Genomic DNA, 14,863 nt, shown 5'->3' on the forward strand with positions numbered 1-14,863 from the left:
GCGGGTCGGGCCAAAGCCAAAAATTAGCCCATTTCATGGGTCGGGCTGGATTTTTTTGTGCCCAAAGCCAAATCCAATTGTCAGGTCGTGCGAGCTTTTCGAATATGACCAAAAAAATCAATTAAAGATGCATAAAAAACGTATTTCCAAACTTGCCAAAAAAAATAAAATCGAGCTTAAGCCGGGCCCGACCCAATTTGAGGCCGAAAAATATTAATAAATATTAATAAAGTTTCAATTTATTAATAAAAATAATATTCTATCATGTCACATATCAATTTCTATTTATTAATATACTTCCTAATAAAGTTTAAAATTATGAGCTCCTATTATTTTCCTTTTCACTTTTTTTTTAAGGACAAAAATCATAAGTACCAAATATATCTATGTTATACTTCAACATAGTGACAATGGTTTGGGGGTGTACCACACCATTCATTACACACCCCATTTGGTTGAAAATAAGCACCCCACTTCCTTTATATCCCTAGTACCATTTTGTTTTTAGTCAAAAGAAAAAGTTACATTTTTATTTGGTAAAACAACAAATTTCACTATTTACCATTTTTATTTGCCTAATTTGAGCAATTAACACACCATTTTTATGACATAACTCCCTAAAACAACAAAAAACTTTTATTAAACCCCTCAATACGACGCCGTTTCTTGCCTCAAAAAATGTGTACGTTACTAATTTTAAAACTCAAGAACACAAGAATTAAGATTTGCTTTTCCATAACCATCTGCACCGCTTTCTCCTTCCCATCACCACCATTTTTTCACTGTTTTTGTCAGTTTCTTTCTCTCTCCTCTAAACCAGACACCTCCATTAAAACTCTACTTTAAGCTATAAATCTCTAAAGTTACTTTCTTTTGTACCCAAAAACCTTCAATTTCAATTTTCCCACTTGGGTTTTCACATAAATTTCCTATTTTTTTGTTACTCAAATCGTTAATTTCTTCATCTGGGTATACTCAAAAACTCACATTTTTACCAAAAATACCCATTTTCACCTAAATTTCTCAACCTGTTTTAACTCTAACCGTCAATTTCTTCTTCTGGGTATACTAAAAAACTCTCATTTTTTATAGTAAAGCTCAGATTTTAAACCCCATTTTCACTGTAAACCAAGAAATGGGGTGTGCTCAGTCAAGAATAGACAATGAAGAAGCAGTATCCCGTTGTAAAGACCGCAAAATCTTGATGAAAGAAGCCGTTTTAGCTCGAAGCGCTTTTGTTGTAGGACACTCTGCTTACGCAATCGCCCTTCGAAACGCCGGTTCAGCGCTAAGCGATTACGGGCACGGAGAGACGGCAGCTGACACAGAACCCCCACCACCGCCGGTGTCATCTGCCGAGCCCCCACCATCACCACCGCCACCGCCACAAGAGCCGCTCCCTCCTCCTCCCCCTCCATTACCCGTCTTCACCCCTTCCCCCCTCCAACGGTCCGTTACAATGCCGGAGTTTTCGGCTTCGAAACGCGGTGTTTCGAGTATGGGATCGTTGGAGGAGGTGGAAGGCGGCGGTGGAGGTGGCGGGGAGGATGAGAAGGTTGGGAGGGGGGAGGAGGAGAGTGCTATTAAAGGGATGGCTTGGGATTATTTCTTTATGTCAGATGATAATAATATGATGGGTGGTGCTGGATTAGATGAGATTGATGAAGAAGGTGAGGAAGATGAAGAGGAAGGAGAAGAGGAGGAGGAAGAGAATGTGAGAAATCGGTTTAAACCCGCCGAGAAGGCGGAGGTGGTGGTTGAATTAGGGATGGAGACGCCGCCCCCACCGCCTTCCGAGGCCGGAGTTAGGCATTTTATGCATTCTAACTCCGCGCCGTCGGAGGCTTTGATGGGGAGTAGTAAGGTGGAGAATGTTGATGCTAGTGGTAATAGTGGTGGTAATAAGGTTAATTTGATGAAGGTTTTGGAATTAATTGATGATTATTTTCTTAAGGCTTCAGAGTGTGCTCAAAATGTTACTAAGCTATTGGAAGCTCATAAGTTTCAATATCAATCTAGTTTTGCTGATAATAAAGGTTTAATTCTTTGTTCTTTGTCTTTAATTTTGTTTGGTTCCTTTTGTTCTTGTGGTTTGTTGAGAGAATTATATATTGTGGTTGACTGTGGTCCCATTTTATGGAATTTTAATTAATTAGTTTATGTCAAACAATAATACTTGATAATGTTGGATGTTTGATTATGTTTTGCGGCTTTTTTTTTTGATCAATTAACTTGGCTTGTTGTGATTAGTGTTTGATATTTCTTTGGGAGATTGTAGTATCTAGTGGCAATATAATTATTTCTTGTCTTCACTTTCGTTTGATTGTTTTTGTTGTGCCCTTTGTTTTTATCTGTTTGTATACTTGTTTCTAGCAATTATAATAATCTCAGATAAAAATTAAATCCAACCTGCAGCCTGCTGCATTTTCATGGGAGATGGCTTCTTTTGAGTTATTATACTTGTGTTTCGAGTCTTCCAAATATAATTTAGACAATGCTCATTTTTAATTAAGGAAGTTCATATTCTATTATAAGTTGAAGGTATTTCTCAAATGTGTTTTGTTTCCCATCAAAGTTGTGTGAAGGAACATCATGAATTCGCGAACTTCACATATCTTTAACTTAACAGAATGCCTGGACTTGAGCTTTTGGTGAGTTGGGCTACCAAATAGGTTTATAAGAGTGCATGTTTGGTGAGGGCGTGTTGTTATTCTGGTAAAAAATATCCAGGTTATGATGAAGTTCATGTTAGTCAAGGTCTTCCTTCTATACATATTCAGAATATTCTTGCTGATACCTCATCTATTTTTCAATGCATTTCTTGTATCTCTGCTAGCATATGTGAGCTACATTTAAGTGGTAAATGAGGATGTGGTACTGGTCACGAGGATTGACATCATTATCAATTCCTATTCTTTCATTTACATTGTTTCCGAAAATTGTCGTACCCTCGGAGAATCCTTGTTTAGGTCATTTTTCAGCCACACCGAGATTGCTTTGATGATTGGTCCTTTTAGTTCTCTCTGTTGTTTTTCTGTGGTAACTGGTAATGCTAATAGGAGTTGGCAAATGACCAACTTTATTACTTAATCGCTGTTAAATCCCTTTATATAATAATGTTTGAGTTTGCTTGCAAGTCAATATGTATTATACTCAAATCTAGCTGCTAGTCTGCTACTACTAATGGGAAATATACATCAACTATCCCTGAAAGCTGAAAGCCAACAACATAAACTGTGTTGTTTGGAGCTGTTTTGCATTATAGTTGTATGTAGTCACCTACATTGAATTGATCTAGCTCTTTGTTTTGGATGAATGTACTATGTATAAGCTAATTTTTTTTTTATTTTTTTTTTTTAAAAAAAAATCTATTTCCAGTGCCTGTTGATCATGCCGCCAGAGTTATGCGTGTCATTACGTGGTCATCAAAGGGCGTTCCTGATGGGGGGAAAACTGACCCCGATGACAGTGAGTCACTTGCCACTGTCTTGGATAAACTGCTGGCATGGGAGAAAAAGCTATATGAAGAAGTTAAGGTACATTTCTAATGTCAAGATAATTGATATCTCATATGAGTCATATCTACATGTGTGGTGGTGAATATTACATAAAAGTGAACCCAACCAATTCTAATCAAAGTGGGGTCCACACAGAATCTTGGCATGAAAGCCAGTTGCTAATATCCATGTGAAAACTCTGATTAAATCTCATGCTGTATTTGGCATATTGGTATAATGTGTGAAATAAAAGAGACTTTCAAACAAATTAGTTACAGAATCATGGTGTTAAGCCTTTGATGCAACTTGCTGCTTTGTAGCCTTGTACCTTTGGAAATTTTGAAGTTGAAACTTGTTACTATCTGGGGGATTAACTACTATAATTATGAGCTCCCTTCTGGTATGGAAGAAAAATGTGCTATTTTGAAGTTTAATATTATTAACAAAAGCATAAGTTAACAAGGGTTTAATCTGACACACCTGTCACCTGTGTTTAGTGTAACATTTTTGTGTTTCACTCTTAAGCCACAGGAGTACAGTATAATTTTATTAGTATGATATCGTGATACTTCTGAGATCATGATGGTTTTTGCTTGCTTTTACCTGTTAGGCTGGTGAGCTGATGAAGCTGGAGTATCAGAGAAAGGTTTCAGTTCTTAATAGACAGAAAAAACGTGGTGCTACTGCAGATTCATTGGAGAAAACAAAAGCAGCCGTTAGTCATTTGCACACTCGATACATTGTTGACATGCAGTCCATGGACTCAACTGTATCAGAAGTAAATGATTTGCGAGATCAGCAGTTGTACCCAAAACTTGTTGAGTTAGTTGACAGGTATATATTTTTTTCCTAGCATTCTTTTTACCATAGATCTTTCATACACTATCTGAGGTTGCCACCTATGTTGCTTGGTCAATGAATTTGCTTCTTTCCTGTTGAGATTAATGACAACATTGAGATGTTTGATTGGATTTTAGCCTTTAGAGATCTTACATCGACTAGTTCTCTCAATACAGCGATCAACCTCAGATTCCTTTTAGAAAACTATTATCCTTGCTTGTTTGTATGAGTGATAAGAGAGAGCACACCATTAAAAGAAGAGAACCAGTACATATAAGGTTTGAATTGGCCAAGATTTGCCATGTGGTGTTTTGAATTTCTGGATTTTGTTGGGCTGCCAAATGCCAATTATTAAACATTTGATATGTTACTACCCTAGTAACCCTTTAAAGGTATAGTTGAGTATGTCGTTAGAAGTGGAAACCAATTTTTTCACCCTTGTCAATTTTAACTATTTTAAGAGTCCACCTCAAGTTGATCATAGATGTCTTGCACTTTCAGACTTCAGAGTATCTGGAGAAAATCTCTTAATTATTTTCCCACTCGAATTTTGCGTTATATACAAGAGTTTGGTGCTTCACCTCCAGTCCATTGTGTTATATTACCTTGTAATCGTTTCAATTCATTTTTCTTTAACACGTGGGCAAGATCAACAAACAAATGATTAAAACCTTATTCCCAAGATATAGTTTCTGGTATCTAATTTTCAAATTACAGTGTTAATCATCATTAGCTAATCTGCCGGACTTCTGGTGATGATCAATGCAGAATGGCTCAGATGTGGGAGGATATCTCTGTACACCATGATAGCCAGCTGCAGGTTTCTACAGAACTAAAATCTCTCGATGTCTTGCTTGCTCCCCGGGAAACTAGCAAGCTCCACTATCAGTGCACCATCCAACTCTCCAATGTCATTCAACAATGGCAAGAACGATTTGAGACTCTAGTAGAACAGCAGAAACACTATGTTCGATCACTCAACAGTTGGTTGAAGCTAAACCTCATCCCCATTGAAAGCAACCTCAAGGAAAAGGTTTCTTCCCCACCCCGAGCCCACCACCCCCCAATTCAAACCCTCCTCCATGCATGGCACGATTCACTAGAAAAGCTCCCCGATGAGGTCACCAGAACCGCCATCTCATCCTTTAGTGCTGTGATAAAGACCATCATATTGCACCAAGAGGAGGAGATGAGGCTGAAGGAAAAATGTGAAGAGACGAGGAAGGAGTTCTTAAGAAAGAATCAGGCTTTTGAGGATTGGTATCATAAACACATGCAGCGAAAGGGTCCTGAAGCAATGGACCCTGAGAGAGGTGAAGACGGGCCTGGCAAAGATCCGGTATCAGAAAGACAGTTTTTAGTAGAGACCTTAAGAAAGAGATTAGAGGAAGAGCAGGAAAAACATCAGAGGCATTGTGTTCAAGTTAGAGAGAAGTCACTTGGAACTCTTAAAACACGGTTGCCTGAGCTGTTTAGAGCTTTGTCAGAATATGCTCACGCCTGTTATGATGCTTATAATAAACTGAGGGCCATTGTACTTTCCCAAAGTTCTAATGGCGTTCCTTCTTGACAATGTAAAACTATTTTGACTGTTGTATTATCTGTGCTTCTGTATAAGTTATTTTAATGGGTAAGAATGAGTTTTGACTTGCTTTTGTTTCGTCCAAATCTTGCATCTTTGAGTCTACCTACAGACAGTAAAGGTGTGATTATGTGAAGGTGCGTAGTATATTTTTTATAAAAGGGTAACTTTTAGATAATGTTTAGTTTATGCACCCGATTGGACATTGTTCATTTAAACACTTACAAAGTATTTAAAATGGTCATCAACAATAATACGCACACCTCACTATCTGAAAGAATGTGCCGTTCTAACCCAAAAACACACAGGATAAAAACATACTGTGTTCGTACAATTTAAACCCAATAGGCATTGAGTGAAAATGTATATAGTTCTAACCTAAGAAACATTGGGTGAAATAGTTCAAACCTTTGAATGTTAAGTAAAAGAATACACTCTTTGTTTATCTAATTATCTTAGGCGATACATTTCACTTTGAGCATGTTAACTAATTCATGATTCAAATGTTAATTATTAATAAGAAAAAGTTTATAAAAGGTACTTCGTTTTTTAAGACTATACATTGACTACTTTAGATCTGCATACAATATCTCAGTTTTACTTAAAAAAGGATTTGATAGGAGTACTATTCATATCAACAAAATGTATCTTTATTTTAAGGAATTTACATATTGTATTAAATTTTCTTATATATAAACCATTTATTACAAATGTACGCGCTCTAGTTTTTGGAGCCGGACAATATCTTGCCTATTTGGAATCACTATATGAAGTTAGCAATCGATTTTATTTTATTATACTCAGTAACATAATATTTGATATATCTTAATTGTATTACAGAAGTATAGAGTAAATACAAGTTAGATTTTCATAGTTGGATGTTACTTGTTTCCCCTTACTTTATTCTCCAAGCCATCCATAACTTTTAACCTTTTATGATTCGTTACTACCATCATTTTGCTACATTATAGAATTGTGTTGCAAGATGCACAAAAGGAGAAATGAAGGGCAGCAAAAAAAGAATATTCAATCCCCAACATCAAAGTATTCAAAGGAATGCACGCAAGGTGTTTGAGGAAATGTCGACTGAAAATTTACAGCATTACTGAATCAAGGTACGCATATTTGCGATTAATTCCGGAAAAGACATTCTATATTTTATATATTCTCTCCTTTTGTATTACTTTACCCGTCCCAATTTGTTTGCTTGATTGGTAAAGTATGAAAAATAATTTACATGTGAATGCCGAATGTGATTATTTCTATTTACGAAGTATTTTTATTTTTACAAGTGATAAAGAACGAGACATATTGTTGTAATAAAAATACATCCCTAAAAGAAATGATTCAAAATGTCTTATTATCATAATTTTAAAAATATGTTGTTTCAAAAAAAAAAAAAAAAAAAAAAAATGATTCAATAGACATTTTCAAAAGACATGTAAATTACGATGAAAAAAATTTATCGGAGGATATCGAATGACTCAACATAGAATCAAAATACAGAGTACTCTTTAGATAATACCTTTAGAGAAATGTTATTCCCATATCTAAACATTCGTTCCTTTAGTAATACTTGTGAAGTAATATTTTTCCTTGCGCATAAATCAACATCAACATAAATGATTGTTCGTTACTCTAATTGTTTATTCCAAGTGTAAAAAAGAGATTATTCTTCGTTATTGGTTAATAGTGTGATTCACAACTTTTACATATATATATATATATATATATATATATATATATATATATATATATATATATATAGGTGAAAGCTATGTTCAGAATTCATTCATTATCATTTACAAGAATTACAATTCACATAAGGCAGAGAAAATAAAAATAAAATAAAAAAAGAGAGAGAGAGAATGGCAGAGGGAGTTCTTTATGACTTAGCTGGAAAAGCCTTGAGTTACTTGGCTGAACCAGCCTTTAAAGAGGCTGTTTCCTGGTGGGGTGCACGAGATGATCTGAAGAAGCTTGAGAAAACCATTAAGATGATCCAAGCTCGAGTTCGAGATGCTGAGAGGCACCAGGAAGAGCATGGAAACGATACCATCAAAGAGTGGCTTCGAAGGCTGAGGATGGTGCTTTACCAAGCTGATGACTTGTTTGATGAAGTCCTCACTGTTGACCGCCAGAAACAGCTGATGGAGGTTAACAAGCGCAAGCAGGTTTGTCTTACTTTCTCGAGGTCTGGCACTCTTTATTTTAACTGGAAAATATCTCGTGAAATCAAGTCTATTCGACAACAACTAGATGAAATTAGTTCAGACATTGCTGGCTTAGGATTGAATCCCTATCCTGATCATAGAGATGAACCACTATCCATAGGGGACCGAATCCTTAGGAATAGGGATACAGCCTCTTTTGTGAAAACTGAAGATGTCATTGGTAGGGAAACTGATAAAAACATTATTATTGGGATGCTTTTTGATCCTAATAATGATGGGAAAAGGATTACTGTAATTCCAATTGTGGGGCTTGGGGGTCTTGGGAAAACCACTCTTGCTCAGCTAGTTTATAATGATGAGGGGGTTCGTAAACATTTTAATTTTACTGCATGGGTCTGTGTACCTGAGGTAAATAACCAGAACCGAGTATTAGAAAAAGTTTACCGGTCCTTGAGTAATTGTAAGGATAGTAGTCAACTCTCAGTGGATCAAATTAAGTCAAGCATACTAGAATCAATTAAAGATAAGAAGTATCTGCTTGTCTTAGATGACATATGGGATGAGAGTCGGGATCATTGGTTTGATCTTTTTAGTTTGCTTGGCTGTGGTTCAAGTGGGAGTAGAGTTATTGTAACAACACGCTCTGCTAAAGTTGCAAAAGCTGTTGGGACAACAGAACCCCACAATCTAGGACTTCTAACAGAAGTGGAGTCTTGGAATCTTTTTAAAAAAATTGCGTTTGTATCAGAGAAAGAGGAGAGAAATCCTAATTTGGTTCAGATTGGGAAGGAGATCGTAAATAGTTGTGGAAATGTTCCCCTTGCTATAAGGGTTGTTGGAAGTTTTCTCTACTCTGAAAATAATGAGAAACATTGGCAACGAATTAGAAAGACTCATCAACTCTCTAAGGAAAAGGGGAAGGGAGGTGATAGCGTCATGGAAGAGTTGAAGTTAAGCTATGATTACTTGCCACCAGAATTGAAGCAATGCTTTGCTTATTGTTCATTGTTCCCAAAGGACCATGAATATAGTAAGAATCATTTGGTTAAAATGTGGATGGCACTAGGATATATTGATCCATCAAGTACAGACACCGGAGAAGAATACTTTATGGAAATGATAGGGAGGAATTTATTTCAAGATCACCGAGAAGATGAAAGTGAGGGTGACGAATACTGCAAAATGCACGATTTAGTGCATGACTTGGCTCAAATTATTGCTGGTGAAGAGATGAAACAATTGGTCGAGCCTTTAGATCAAATATCTTCTGCTGATGGACTTGTGCATGTGAGTATTGAATTGAGAAACATAGAGGATGGTGAATTATGGGAAGCTCCCCAGCCATTGCTTGCTGCTACGAAGATGCGGTCACTGATAGTATCTAGAGATTATTATAATGCTCAACCATCATCTCTTGAAATGGTGATTTTGAAATTTCAATCTTTGCGTGTCTTAGACTTGAAGCGTATGAATATTTCCGTTGTCCCAAATTCTATAGGGAAGTTGAAACATCTAAGGTACCTTAATCTTGCAAGAAATTTTGATATTGAATGTCTTCCTAACGACATAACAAGATTACAGAACTTGCAAACACTTAACCTTGTGGGTGCCTAAATCTTAGAGGGTTGCCTAGAGATTTTTGTAAATTGGACAGCTTGAGGCACTTGGGAATCTCTGGGAGTGATTTGAGTGATTTGCCGGCAGGAATTGGGAAAATGACATCTCTGAAAGTGTTAGATTCATTTATAGTTGGGGAAAACTATGGTATAGATTCACTACCTTCCTTGAATTTTACTGGATATCTAAATATTAAATTTAACAAGTGGCGAATTGATGCTGTTGTGGGAGCACAAAGGGCAAATTTGAAAGACTATCAACAATTGACAAGTCTTAATTTAATGTTTTTATTCATGGATGTAACTCCTGATTTAGGTGAAATGGATAGAATGTTAACGTTCTTGCAGCTGCCTCCAAATCTTAAAATTATCGAAGTATTAGGTTACCAAGGAGTTGAGATGCCACGTACATGGTTTGATGGGCTTTCTAAGCTTGTTTCCATTGTTATTCTGTCCTGCAGTAAGTGCACAGCTCTCCCTCACTTGAGTAAGTTGCCTCATCTCAAAGTACTTTGTCTTAACGCAATTGAAGGCTTGGAGTATGTAGAAGATGAAAACGACAATTTGGCGGATGGTGGAAAATGTGGTTCTGGAGCCCACAATGTCTACTTCCCATCCTTGGAGTTCTTGCAATTATGGAGTTTATGGTCTCTAAAGGGGTGGACAAGACCATCAAAGGATGATGGTGGTGAACCAAGGCAGTTAATGTTTCCTCGTCTTTTGAAATTGAAAGTAGGTAACTCCCCCAAGTTGATTTCAATGCCTCTAGCACCAAAGCTGGAGTCATTAGAAGCTGTAGCTATCAATTGGAGAGTGTTTGAATCCAATTTAACGTTAGTTGATGATGAGGAAGCAGCTTCACCACCATCATCAAGGCAGTTGTTGTTTCCTTGTCTTATGCAACTGACATCACATTTCTGCCCCAACTTCATGTCAATAGAGGCTCAAAGAATCATTTCCACGTCAATTGATGATGAGGAACCAGCTTCTTCATCGTCAACAACTCTTTTCACCTCATTAAAGGAGTTGGATATTTCTTTGATTGAAGATGGACCAGCTTCTCTGTCAATCAGTAGTAGGTTCTCTAATCTACAGAGTATAAAAATTCGCCGATGCGACGAACTGACGAGTTTGATGATAGAATCTTCAAATTCCATTCGAGATTTCAAAATTCAAGGGTGCAAAAGGATGAAAAACATTTCAGTGGGAAAACACTCCGTCCTTGACACACTGGAAATCTGGGGCGATGATTTTATCGTGGGTGATGATTTTGAAGAAGAGATCTTTCAAAGCATTGCTTGCCTAACCACGCTTCAGAAACTTCGAATTCAAAATTACGATAAGTTGACACAACTCCCGGATGAGATGGGCAACCTCTCCTTGCTTTGTGAGCTATGGATTATTAATTGTCCGAAAATGGCATCACTTCCACAATCATTACTAGGCCTTACCTCCTTACAGAAGCTTTACATATTGGGCTGTCCAGATCTGAAAAAGAGATATGAGAAGCCCAATGGCCAAGATTGCCACCTTCTCCAACATATTCCCGATGTTTATTGTGAGTTTCTTAGTCCCCCACTCCTACATTCTGTCTTTGTATTACTCGTATTTTATTTATTACTCATATCAGTCATATTTGTCTTTGGTTATTATTATATCTATTTAATGGATTAAGTATAAAATTTATCGAATATATAAGTTTATATTAGTTAGTGATAAATAAACTGTGTTTATTACATGACATTTTTGTAAATAAATCAATAACTTTTTTTATTAAATACGGGCTCCACAGTTGATGGTGATTAGATAAACTTGTTGATTTTTTACGAATATACCATGTGATAAACAATTTTATTTTATCTTAGAGATAAATTGTGCCTAACTCCTATCTAATCTTTTCCATCTTTCCTTGACTTTGTGTACTATTCACATACTCTATTTTGGCTAGCTTTTACGGAATATTATTTATAGTTAATGAAAGTTAAATACTGTCATGTGATATCTTATTAGATTCGCCTCATTTTACACTTTTATACAATCAATATTTTATAATTTTTTTTTTGATAATTAAATTAGTGATAAAAAATAAGCCAATGACTATAAATCTAAAACTCATGCATCACATAAACATGAAACGAGAAGTGTTTGTGTTATTTCAATCACTAATATCAAGATATAAGCGCACAAGACAATTACTGTTGTGCTCACCAGATAATAAGGAGCAATATGAGATAACTATTATTGCTTATCGAATTAAAGATAATTGAACTATTGAAGATACTGGACTTAACACATGATTATTGACAGAGACTGACAATTACTTGGTCCAGTTTGTGTGATGCATGGGCTTTGGATAGGTCTGCATGAAAATAATTTACCTGGTTTGTTGTTTGTGTTAGTTATAAGAATTAGGTTCTTTTATAAGGATCAACAATTTCTAATCATATCTTCGCAATTGGACAGTTAGTGGCTAATTGAGATAACCAAATCAAGGCTGCTTTTTTGGTCTGATGAATTACCACAGTACAATTGGTGAATGCTGTGACAATGGTTCCATGACAGACAATTTCATTCTGCTGTAAGCATCCCAGCCTTCCCAGGTTCTTTCAAGCAGGAATTATCATTATTGTATTCCCTAATCATTATGTCGTTTGGCTTTTCATGTAGATTTGTCTCTTGAAATTATTAATCATTAACTGCTACTATTGCTTATTGCAGCTCTTCCCATATGCTGATTACAATAAGTTTCTACTTGTAAAATAGTCTCAATACTCTCAAATAAGAGGAAATATAGTCAATGCTCTCTTCACTCAGGTGATCCTGCAAGCTTTTAGTTCTAAATTTTCAGACATGAATCGCCTACTGCCTTTTATTAGCTGAAGTTTATTGAGTAATTTTCTGAGTTACTAGTGCAGGAATGCTGTAGCCTGTAGGTACTGAAGTGAAGATGGTGACTTTAAGTTCTCTTTAGAGATGTCAGGCTATGTGCATCATTGATGCATGCAATGGAAAATACACAAAGCTCGAAACAAGTGAAATGAAATTGAGGCCCCTGGTGACTTTTTTTGCGCTATAAAGTTTAAAATTTTTTGCACCCCCATTTTGAAATATCTAGATCCGCCACTGGTGGTAGCCTATTGAGAGAACCAAATCAGGCTCATTTATTAATCTGATGAATTACCAAAGTACAATTGGTGAATGCTGTGACAATAGCTCCATGACAGACAACTCATTCTGCTGTAAGCATCCTCATTTTGTCAATTGGCTTTTCATGTAGATTTGTCTCCTAAAATTAATCATTAACTGTTATGTTTATTGCAGCTCTTCCCATATGCTGATTATTACAACAAGTTTCTATTGTAAAATAGTCTCAATGCTATCAAATCAGAGGAAAAGTAATCCATAATATCTTCACTCAGGTGATCCTGCAAGCTTTTAGTTTTAAAATTTCAGACATGAATCGCCTACTGCCTTTTATTAGCTGAAGTTTATTGAGTAATTTTCTGAGTTACCAGTGCAGGAATGCTGTAGCCTGTAGCTAGGTACTGAAGTGAAGATGGTGACTTTAAATGCTCTTTAGAGATGTCAGGCTATGTGCATCATTGATGCATGCAACGGCAAATACACCAAGCTCGAAACAAGTGAAATGAAATTGAGGCCCCTGTTTGTTACTGGCCTGATGAGCAAATGATTGGTGGAACTTTTCAACCCTTCCTAGAAGGTGGGGAAAGCTTACACAGTGATGCTAATCACAGGCTAGTGTTGGGGTTGTCATGGTGTATGTGGTCAGTTTGTTCGAGCCACATGTAGCTTCAATTCAGACGATATATGTGGTCGTGTCAAATTTGCTCTGTATAATCTATTATATGAACCAAAGCCAGTATGTCAAAGTGTTTAATCCAATCACACTTTGCTGTATGTACAAACATAAGTCAAGTGACTAGCTTCTGATTTTAGTGACATGACTTCATATATTAATATTTGCATGGGTTTTGGATGTGTGGATTTTTAAACTTTTGATATTGAATCAGTTGTTATAAGTGTGTATAATCCATAGAGCAATAAACTATTTCTCTCTAAAGAACTGGCTTGGCGATTAAAGCCTCTCTAAATGTGGCATATATGATAATGGCTGTCATGACATAATTTTTGCACTAACTGTTCTTTATGTTTTAATAGATATGCAACATCGAAATATCAAATCATATTTTAACTATAGTTTAATTAATACTCTGCCGTATAGACTTTCAGAATGATAATTGTGATTTGTTATATCTAGCTTGAAAATGATGTAAGGCCATAGTTTAAATTGCGTTTTTACTAGGGTACAACGATTAATACGAAGTATATTATGGAGTATAATTTAATAAGCTACTCTGTCCCATAATGAAACATAAGATACAATGATTCATAATGAAAAATTTTAGTCTTACACTCTTACCTGAAGCTATATCGTATGTCATCTGCACGAATGCGCATTTGCATCAACATACCTACGGAGTATTATTTATCAATGAGAGGGTTTAACTCTTACCCCAAACTAACAAGTGAGATTCTTAATTTCCACTCTACTTGCAAGAGAATTTTCATTACCTTAATTAAAAAAAAAATAGTTACTCCGTAGTACACAAACAAATACTTCGCAATATAGTTCTTAGATAATAGTGTCACAAACTCACAATTACATAAAATACCGCGTGTTCAATCCCCCACACAAGTATAATTGGAATTTGGAAGGTGAACTGTTAAACATCGCCCGCAAATTCCTACATAAAGCCCACAAAATAAGAGTGAAATGACACTTTTGCCCTCAAACTAAAAAACACAATTTCTCTCTCTACTCTCTACTTCCACTTTCTCTCTCTAAATTATTTCCAGAGCTATGTCGAGGCGGCCCGGCAAGGAAGTGGCGGCACCGGCGGTGGGCGGAAGGCGGTTTGCCGGCCAGAAGGTAATTTTTTAAATTTTTGTAATTTTTTTTTTAAAAAAAAAACCTCCGGCGACGGTGGGGCGCCAAGGCGAGACGCCACCACCACGGAGGAAGCGCCTAGGCAAGACGCCCATACGGTGGTGGGGGCGCCTAGCCCAGACGCCACTACCACGGCGGCGGCGCATAGGCTAGGCGCCACGGCCGTGGTAGTGGCGTCTGGGCTA

General features: G+C 36.5%; 3 protein-coding genes across 3 annotated transcripts; all 3 read left to right on the plus strand.

Moving 5' to 3' along the window:
* Positions 1 to 23: 23 nt before the first annotated feature.
* On the plus strand, positions 24 to 5,986 carry LOC110705644 (formin-like protein 2). Its single transcript, XM_021883544.1, has 4 exons — positions 24 to 2,036; positions 3,379 to 3,536; positions 4,108 to 4,331; positions 5,106 to 5,986. The coding sequence occupies exons 1-4, from the start codon at positions 1,136 to 1,138 to the stop codon at positions 5,905 to 5,907; spliced, it is 2,085 nt and encodes a 694-aa protein (XP_021739236.1). The 5' UTR covers positions 24 to 1,135; the 3' UTR covers positions 5,908 to 5,986.
* A 1,728-nt stretch (positions 5,987 to 7,714) lies between these two features.
* Positions 7,715 to 9,732, plus strand: LOC110705645 (putative disease resistance protein RGA3). Its single transcript, XM_021883546.1, has one exon. The coding sequence runs from the start codon at positions 7,788 to 7,790 to the stop codon at positions 9,705 to 9,707; it is 1,920 nt and encodes a 639-aa protein (XP_021739238.1). The 5' UTR covers positions 7,715 to 7,787; the 3' UTR covers positions 9,708 to 9,732.
* LOC110705646 lies at positions 9,710 to 13,807 on the plus strand. Its single transcript, XM_021883547.1, has 6 exons — positions 9,710 to 11,267; positions 12,173 to 12,287; positions 12,428 to 12,523; positions 12,625 to 12,948; positions 13,031 to 13,128; positions 13,225 to 13,807. Exons 1-2 carry the CDS (start codon positions 9,809 to 9,811, stop codon positions 12,181 to 12,183), a joined length of 1,470 nt encoding a protein of 489 aa, XP_021739239.1. The 5' UTR covers positions 9,710 to 9,808; the 3' UTR covers positions 12,184 to 12,287; positions 12,428 to 12,523; positions 12,625 to 12,948; positions 13,031 to 13,128; positions 13,225 to 13,807.
* Positions 13,808 to 14,863: the final 1,056 nt, after the last annotated feature.

The sequence above is a fragment of the Chenopodium quinoa genome, unplaced genomic scaffold (assembly GCF_001683475.1).
Source record: "Chenopodium quinoa cultivar QQ74 unplaced genomic scaffold, ASM168347v1, whole genome shotgun sequence".
NCBI classification, from domain to species: domain Eukaryota; kingdom Viridiplantae; phylum Streptophyta; class Magnoliopsida; order Caryophyllales; family Amaranthaceae; genus Chenopodium; species Chenopodium quinoa.